At 31.8% G+C, this 9,817-nt stretch overlaps 1 protein-coding gene across 1 annotated transcript; it reads right to left on the bottom strand.

The window, feature by feature from the left end:
• Positions 1-1,014: 1,014 nt before the first annotated feature.
• On the bottom strand, positions 1,015-4,261 carry LOC122582654 (probable serine/threonine-protein kinase PBL25). The gene is made up of 5 exons (XM_043755076.1): positions 4,111-4,261; positions 3,229-3,470; positions 2,545-2,734; positions 1,930-2,321; positions 1,015-1,592 (listed from the first exon to the last, which is right to left on the bottom strand). The coding sequence occupies exons 1-5, from the start codon at positions 4,232-4,234 to the stop codon at positions 1,236-1,238; spliced, it is 1,305 nt and encodes a 434-aa protein (XP_043611011.1). The 5' UTR covers positions 4,235-4,261; the 3' UTR covers positions 1,015-1,235.
• Between the last annotated feature and the right edge of the window lie 5,556 nt (positions 4,262-9,817).

Consider the following 9,817-nt stretch of genomic DNA (forward strand, 5'->3'; position numbering starts at 1 on the left):
CAAATATGAGAATCTGCTGATGTTCTTCACTGTTGCCGGAATCTGGTGTTATTTTTCACTGTTGTCATTCACTATCTACTCGATAAATATCCATCTATTAATCTAGCCATTTACACACAAATTTTTTTTCTCAATAAAATCCACAAATCTTCAAACTTAAACTGATAGTATAGAGAGGTTGCTTATTGCCGGAATCTTCAAAATCAAAACCGTCGCCACCATGATCAATGTGGTGTATTTGATAGAGAAAAGGGGTGTGTATATATATATATATTGGCACCTGGCCCATTTTTTAATAAAAAAATAATAAAAATGAAAGTGGTAATTGACAACTTATTTCTCATCCGGTTGCTTACATTACATAACCCAACAAACAAAGGTGGTTATACATAGCTAGTCGAGTAGTTGATTACATTACATAACCTTTTGGTCATAGTTGGTTACACTTCGGTGTCATTATCCCATAAAAATAAAAGTGGTAACCGGCAACTTGTTTTATATCCGGTTGCTTACATTGCATAACCCAAAAAACAAAGTTGGTTACATTACATAACTAGTCGGGTAATTGGTTACATTACATAACCTTTTGGTCATAGTTGGTTACACTCCTGTGCCATTATCCCTATAACGAATCAATACAACATGTACGTATAATGCTTCCCTCTCAATTTAATAAATATCTTTCAATAGTCTTCTGTGACAATTGCTCGAGGGCAGCTAGACTTTTGATTGACCTAAATAAGCCAATTAATAAGGTAGTCGGGTCAAAAGTGTGAAACCTTATATATATTCAGATGTATTGGTATTTATGTGTGGATCAATGGAGTCAATTCTCAATTGTAGCACATTTACTCTAGTTTTATCTGTTCTATTTCTCTTATTTGTATTATAATATCAACATAAACGCTATGTAAGTTTTTATGGCCTAGTTCCTTGCTAGAGCTCTAATAAATTGTTTGTTAGCCTTTAAACAAAAAGATACTCCGAAAAAATATAATGCATTTCTCAACATCTTTGAAAGATGATCATACACCAAACTCAGTTCAAAACACAATCACATATTTACACTCAAAACTGACTCGAAAAACAGTCTATAACTCACATGGGTAGCAATGGTTTTCATGATCGAATGATCTATTTTCTCGTTAATTCGTGTATTCAAAACTGTATTGAAGCATTGGATCAAGCCGTTTTGACAATTGCTCTTAAAACAGTTCATTATAAAGTGGATGGATCTACCGCATTGATCTTGACATTACACCGGTCCTAGAACGTGCACCCCATTCCATGGCTTCTGCCACTGCTCTTTCTCTATCACTAGTAGACGCCTTGTCCTGTTTATTGATAGAGGGAAGTCGAGATAGGGATGGTTCAGAGGGAGAATCTATTAGTTCTATCGTGTCGTTTCCATCTCCAAGGAAACTAAGAGCTGTAACCACGTCACTCATCAATGGTCGAACCGATGAATCCTCATTGAGACACATGGCTGCAACTGCTATTGCTTGGTTCAAACCTTTGTCAGGGTGATCTCCTTTTAATAATGGGTCAGCTAGTTCTGTGAACCGTTGGGGGTTCTTGAATATTGGGTCTGCCTGTTAAACAACAAACTTCACATCAAATTAGCTGCAAAGGATTTTACCATAGCGGCTTGGACTAGCTACTTCACGCATTATAACAGTAAATCTTGAGGTTGGGCCAAGTGGGTCACCTGACTGACATGTTTTTCCTCAAACCTTTTAAAATTTATCTGTTTCATCGTTTTATCGGTAAACCTGATACAAACCATTATATATACGTATATAATTCCAATCTAAAAAGTCTTAAGAGTAAATTTAATGGATGGGGTTTAAGCCATGAGTCTATGGCTTCTTAATGTAAATAAATAGGAACAAATAAAAGAGCAAAACCAAAGAGTAAATTAGTAATTACCCATGAAACAAGATTTTGCTCGTTAATTCTCATATTTGGATCAATGGCTCTTCTCCCAGTGATGAGCTCCAACAAGACGACTCCAAAGCTGTAAACATCGGATTTCACAGTTAGTTGACCCGTTCTTTGGTACTCAGGTGCACAATATCCGTATGTGCCCATCACTCTTGTTGACACATGTGAATTGTCCCCTACAGGGCCAAGCTTGGCTAGCCCAAAATCTGACAGCTTGGCATTGAAATCTTGATCAAGTAAGATGTTAGAAGACTTCAAATCACGGTAAATAACAGGCGGGCTAGCTTTATCGTGCAAGTATTCTAGACCTTTTGCAGCGTCTAATGCAATTTTCATCCTTGTGAACCAAGGTAGTGGTGCTTTCCCTCGCGGAAGATCTGCAAATTTCAATGTTAACTCCATCAAATACAGTTAAATAAAAGAATGCGGGTGGGAGTGTATGCATCTACTTAACTTACATTGAGTAAAATGAACTTAGTAACAATCTTATCCGAAAATATAAATGTAGCCCATTTCATAGATTATATCACTCAAATTTCTAGTCTACCGTTCTAAGGAAATGAAATACAGGAGTATTAATAGAGTAGAAGCAAAAATTACCGAGTAGATGATCTTCCAGTGAACCTGCAGGCATGTATTCGTACACAAGAAGTCTTTGATCACCATCTGCACAATATCCTATAAGACTCACCAAATTTTGATGATGAAGAAGGCTCAACATCAAAACCTCTACTAAAAATTCACGATTTCCTTGCAACCCGTTGCGATCCAGTTGCTTCACAGCCACAAGCTGAAACACAAGTATTTTATGTTATTTTGTTATAACAAATAGTAAACTGAATAATAACAAGGGGTAAAAATTTTTTTTTTTTTTTTGGTGTATGTGTTTTTGTATATGCAGGACAGTTTCAATAAAATTATGGAAAACAGGCAGTTCGTGTAATATTTACTGTTAATGGATCAAATGAGTGAAAACATAAATATGTTGGAGATGGATTAAAACTTTTGGAAAACATAAGTATAAAGTATGTTTAAGTGTTTACTTGATCCTAAATTGATTTATTATAAAAAAAAGTCCAAAAACTGTTCTACCCATTTTTCGATTAAAAGTTTTCAATACAGCCATTTGGCCCAATAAGTTAAATAAGCTGAACTCTAAAGTAACCCATTTCATGATGGCTTTGAAAATTGCCACTTCTAGTGTTGGTACCCGGTCTAAAACTACCCACTTCACCCAAACCTGTTACCTAAACTATATTGCCGCCTATGTTTTTACATATTCACCTGGCCCGTTTTAGGGAGTTTTCCCTTGTAAACTCGCCCGAATCCACCTTCACCAATGAGTGAATCTTGTCGGAAGTTCCTTGTAGCGGTAGCTAGCTCTCGGAAAGTGAAAGTTTGAGCTGCAATATTGCTGCCATCTGCTGTTTTTACGGCAGCCTGATTATTGGTAGCCTCATTGCCTGTTCTGTTAGGGGTAGCAGGTTTATGAGTCTTGACTTCTGAAGGAACCCTTCTTTGATTCTCTACGCAAAGAATTTAATAACGAAAAGTACTATAAATAAACTAAAATCATCTACATGAAAATGGGTCAAGATTTGTTATAGTATTTAACTGTCAATGGGTCAAATGGATTAAAGTAAAAAAAGTTAGCTAAAAAGAAAACGGGCTGGGCTAGCTTGACCGAAAACGGGCTGGGTTAACTTGACCCGCCAATACTTTTTGTAACATTATTGATCTTATAATGTGTTAGATATTATCTCCAAAACTATAACACTAGCAAAGTGATTTTGGTATTGAAAACTTCAAATAGTAGTATGTTACTACATGGAAAAAGTGATTTTATAAATAAATCAGCAATCTCTTAAAATTTCTATTTTATGGATGCAATCATATATTATGGGATTATTACTTTAGACTGTGATTAACAAAACTCATATATTAATCTTCTTAACAAATTATAAACCAAAAAGGTTTACGGGTTCATCTATCATTTCCTTATTCTTGTACAAGGATTAGGTGATGATCATCATTATAGAAAAAGGGCGATGGAAATTAAAAAAAATTAATCGTTATAAATAGAATAGTAAATGCACATTAAAAAACTTTCTTTCTTTCAAAATCATTGATGGAATCTACACATTTCTCTTGAAAACAAAATCTTACCAGGAGGAGGAGGAGGAGGTTCGCAGGGAGGAGAATTGTGTACAAGCGGGCTTCTCCCTCTACGACTTGCATATCTCCTTGATCGTCTATTTTCTTTTGACGAAAAACACGGAAAACATCTCATGTTTTTGTCAAGTTAGCAATTTGAATATTCTCTAAACCCAAAATTAAAACAACGCTGTATATATATAATCAAGATTCCGTAATCTTTCTATATATCAATCCTTTGAGGAAAATGTAAAACTTTTGCGTCACAATGCTGGAGAATGATCAAATATTTATTTTGATCACATTACGCGCATAGATTGAAAGAAGATTCAAAGATTCGTTGGTATATATCATAAAGCAAAAATCACAAAAATTATTGAATTAGAAAGAAAATTTGGGATGATCGAAGAAAGATAGAGGAAGAGAGAAGATCCCATAGGATGTGGAAAGAATTAAAGCTAGCAATGGAGGATTTGAAGGGGAAGAGCAAAACGTGGGAACCATTTTGCATGTATTATTTTTTGCTAGCTTTTTCATACATATTAAGTCAAAGGCAAAAACTATAGACTAGTTTGGGTGGCATTTGGTTAGAACTTAGAATATAAAAGTTCTACGCTCTTAGAATATAAAAGTGATATAATGGGCATTTATATTCCATTTACAGAATTGGCAATATGCATAAAAGTGAGATAAATGTTTTAAGTTTAAAGTTTAAGTAACATCTGTTTCGTTTTTTTTTTCTTTTTTCGTGTCACGTCACGTCAATATTTAATAACACTCTGGTTTATATGAAAAACCAAACGTTCATGTAGCTACACTCTGGCATCTAATTTCAATTGTTGGAGCATATAATGATTGGGAGATATAGTAGGTATTTTAATTTCTTGCTTTAATATATTGATTAATGAGTAATGACAAACAATGAAAGTTGATCGACAAAGACAAAGTTATATGGATCTAGTCAAAGCGACATCTACTAACTTTAACGGGAAATGATAGTAGTATAATTTATAATAATTAATCTAATAAAGTTATGCATTAAATACTATTGGTATAATTTAATTTATTTAATCTAATAAAGTTATGCATTAGATATTAGATACTTGTATAATATATTAAAACCTTGTACAATTGGGTTAATTTATCAAAATCTTAATGCAAATCAGTTTCCATTTTTTACTGTTAATACAACATGTCCAAACAGTGACAAACTGCCAATCCTATATATTTAGACTCACAAGAAAATTAAGTTCTCATTTAGTTCACATATTTTGATAAAATTATGATGGAATTAGAATTAAATTTCATTTTTTAGTGTGTTTAGATATTTAAAGATTAAAGAAATCTCATTACATTTAAATGTAAACCTTTTTTTCATTTCATAGAATCTCAATCCTTTGTAGAGAAGGAATTTTATTACGTCCATCACTTAGAATCTTCGAAAAATAAAAAGAACACATTCCGTTCTAGTTTTTCTTGACATATTTTATTCTCTCAAAAAACATGTGATGGTTACAAAATTCACATGATATGACTTTTTCCCGAAGCCCATGAATGAATTTAAAGAAACTGGGCTCTGGTTGAATGCATATCCATGCCCAAGCCCAAGTTCACCATTTTTTTTTTCTTTTATCTTTTCAGCTTTGTTATCAAAACTTCTTTTTCAATTAGATTGTTTTCCCACCCTATATATAAAGTTGTAGTGTATGCTTTCATACCTAATGTAATAAATTTCTTGATCAACCGTCATTTCCTTTTATTATTGTATCATTATTATTAGGGATTAAAGTGTATCTCAAAAAACTACCAATAATTAAATTTCATTAAAAAAATAATATTCACAAACTATATGTGAAATCATGAAGAAGCTCATAAATAACCCTATATTTATATCATCGTCAAAATCAAAGGCCACGGGTAGGAACAAAAACAGGAAAAGAAAATATCTTCTTTTTTTTAACAATAAAGGTGGAATTTTCATTTCACATACTAGCAAGTGCTAGAACATTACAATACAAAGTTAATAATTATATCAAATTATTGAAATTACACCACTTTAACCAATCTATCGCCACCAATTTTGACCTGTTAAAGATCCATAAAAAAAAGATGGATCTAATTTCTTCAAATATGAGATTAGGAAAGAAAGGAGCATTTTCATGGACCACTTTATTCACATTTTGGTATATATACTCCGTATCATGTTATATAGATTTTTACATGTAGAAACTAGAAAAGTTGGTCATATATTCGCTTAGTTAGTTCTGTGATTTAATTTAAACTTTACAAGATTAATTAATTCTCACATATTTTTTTTTTTGTATGTTAGTTCATTCATTTCCTTAATTTCATATTTATTTTCCTAATTTAGTTGTTCAATTAGGAAAAGAAGATACCTAATTGAGTTAGAGTTAGAGTTAACATTATATATATAAAAAATAAAATAAAAGATTAAATATTTGACACTTCTATCATGAGTCTTATCTTTTTATCGGAAGAATGATATCATCATCATCAATGCATACTAAATCCAACTTTAAATTATACATTTCAAGACTGAATTTGAAGATTCCATATGGATCTCACTCATCAGAAAGTGGGAAAATTAAACAAAAATGGACTATGGTTTGATTCCCGACATGCACGAATTTGTTTATTTTATGTTCTCCTTAAGTTATCTCGTTGCAATTTTTACAATGTTCTTTGAGATATAAATGTAGCACCAAAACGGACGGCAAATGGGCACAAGAACGATATGGGACGAGGAACGGCAAAACCAAAAAATTTAGGATACGGGTACGGAAAAGATACGACAATAAAAAAAATACAAATATATTGATTTTATATAGAGAGACTTGAGATTTGAGAGATTATGTATAATTATATATGTATAATTTTATAAAATATGTTTGATGGTGATCGGTGATTTACGGATTAAATTTTTGTTAATCAATTTTAGAATAGAAAAAGCCTGATGGTGATCTCAAATGTATAATGTAGTTGGTTTGTGTTTAGGGGTATGCATAATCACAAGATAGCGATCGTTTTTGGAATAGAAAAAGCTCATTGAAACCTTAATATTAATTCTATATGATATGGAAGCTTCACAGAAACGTTTCGGTATATATGCAATAATGGAAACTTTAAGGAAACGTTCGTGCGAGTTTCCGTTCCCATGGAGTTTTCGAAACGGATACGCCTATATGTTTGGAGTTTCGGTGCAATCATAGGATATAACTTATACTTGTTGTGAATCACAGAATTTTTTATTTTTATTTTTCAACTTATGCTATCTATGGGTATGGTCCCAAGACAACCCCTTCAAAAGGTAATGCCTAAAAATCTCAGCCATAATTTGCATAATACTTTATATTTGTATATATGTTTCTCAAAATCGAAATCCAAAATTATAAGACGGGGGTTAACTCAAAATCTCAACCCACCTCAAAAACACGATGATATTGTTTATTTATTTCGATTTACGATGTATGAAAAAGACATGTTTGTGACATTATAACACTAAGTTTGATTGTTGGTCATAAACTCTGTTTTTGGAATAAAAATTGTAGACCTGGGCTTGCATTTGCATATAACTAGAGCCCAATACCTTAAGATTTTTATGACTGGGCCGATAATAGCATATCTTTAGACTTTAGTAGTTTAGTAGTTTAGTTGTTGTTCTAATTTAGTGAGTGCCCGGCCTATATATGAATGGACTAAGTTTTCTTTTCCGAATATTCAATAGAGATATGAAATTAAGGAAATGAATGAACTAAAATACAAAAATAAATATGTGAGAATTAGTTAATCTTGTAAAATTTAAATTAAATCACACAACTAACTAAGCGAATATATGACCAACTTTTCTAGTTTCTACATGTAAAAATCTATAACATGATACGCAGTATATATACCAAAATGTGAATGTTGAAGTAGCATATAATATTTAAAAGCTGGCAAACAGCCAAACACCATTATCTTGTTGTCACTAATTAAGCATATGTAAAAAGATGGTCTTACTTACATCACACCCACGAATAAAAAAGAGAAAAAATAAAGGTGATGCAAAACAAAATAGTACGGAGTAATTAATTAATTTAACAAAGAGGATAACTTATGTGATGCTTATATCTAGCTATACAATGTCTCCTCACAAACCTTAAATTCAAAGGGCACTGTTTAACATGGGTAAAAATTGGTGTAAATACAACACCATGATGTTAACGTATATCATATAACATTTTCGTTAACAAAAAACAATCACTTTGAAACATTAATAGCAATATATCAGCATTATTCTTTGAATTTTTATTTTATTTTTTTACTTGATCAATGTATAGGTTTTCAAATCTCTATCTCTCTCCCTAAATGGGACTTAAAGCCTTAAATGTTTAATGAGCTATAAATTAACAATAGTTATTGATAACGCGTGTATATATATATATATATGTGTGTTTACAAAAGCAATAATTGAATTGAAAATACATTGGATGTTCAGTAGCATAAAAAGTAAAATAACTCAACAAACCAATACATACCGGCGCGACTCGATCTAAAAATATAAAGAACTGACCCAAACCACCTAGCTTACGATGTTCAATTCTAAAAGAGCAACAGCCAACTGCATTATTTTCGAAGAAATCGGGTGATTTTCATTTCTTTGAATCAAGAACCGGTCCAATTAATAATGCGTTTGCTTTGTCTTGGGGACATTAGCGTGCTTTTAATGGCTCTTGTTTTTCTTGATTTGTGATTTTTTTAACAATGTTGAAGATGTATCTACTGTTTGTGGCCAAAGGTTTGTTGGCTCCACTCATTTATAAAATTTAATGTCATTGGCGCAATTAAATAAAATAAAAAAACTTTGCAGAAGATCTTACTTCGGCTAAAAACTATATAATTAAATCTATACCTGACAATAATTCAGATATCAAATATATTTGTGATTAGCAAATCATGTAGCCATGATGATTGTGTATGCTTGTGAGTAGTAAATTAAGCTTTATTGGATTTTGTGTGTTTTGCAAAGACCAAAAAGTATTAGTCAATAAACTTGAAAACTACCCTTTTAAGCCATGACACAACTCTCTTTTCCACAAGTTATGCCGTGGCTTGACAATATTACCCTTTTCCTACAACCACCTAAGATCCTCTTCTAATCATTGAAACCTCTAATATAGTATATCTCACGCCCTAGCTAGTTTCTCATTTCATTCATGAAAAATATAGTAATAATGTTCATGTCTAGATCTTCTTATATAATCATGAGTTTTACTCATTCATTACAACTACAATCCAAATAACACAAACATGTCTAAAATGATTATCCTCATCATCAACAAATTAAAAAAAAAACCCTAAAACTATATGCATATTGTTGTCATAATTACTTGTTACCTCAAAATATTGTGATAGCAAGATTATATATCTCCTCGATCGATTTTTTGATCATCGATCATTTTCATCTCAACGATATCCTAGTACCTTCCACCTCATGTAATTAATCATTCATAATCTTTAATTAGTTCACCAAACAAGAAGTTTATTAAGCAAGAACACATAAACACCACTTAAACACAAAACCAATCACATAAAATTCAAAAATATTAGTATATGAATACCCCCATCTCTCTAAGAAACTTAAGTAGAAAAAGAAGCACTAGCTAGTATCATACTATCATCATCTTCATCTAATCATCTTCTTCTTGATACATAGACA

Source organism: Erigeron canadensis, chromosome 9 (genome assembly GCF_010389155.1).
Source record: "Erigeron canadensis isolate Cc75 chromosome 9, C_canadensis_v1, whole genome shotgun sequence".
Classification (NCBI taxonomy): Eukaryota; Viridiplantae; Streptophyta; class Magnoliopsida; order Asterales; family Asteraceae; genus Erigeron; species Erigeron canadensis.

Bases quoted from the DNA above. Each gene is read 5' to 3' on its own strand.
- LOC122582654 (XM_043755076.1), bottom strand. From the start codon at position 4,234: ATGAGATGTTTTCCGTGTTTTTCGTCAAAAGAAAATAGACGATCAAGG. The intron at 3,471-4,110 runs GTAAGATTTTGT...TTCTTTGCGTAG, and splicing joins ACCTCCTCCTCCTCCTCCTG to AGAATCAAAGAAGGGTTCCT. The intron at 2,322-2,544 runs GTAATTTTTGCT...TGAAATTTGCAG, and splicing joins ACTGGAAGATCATCTACTCG to ATCTTCCGCGAGGGAAAGCA.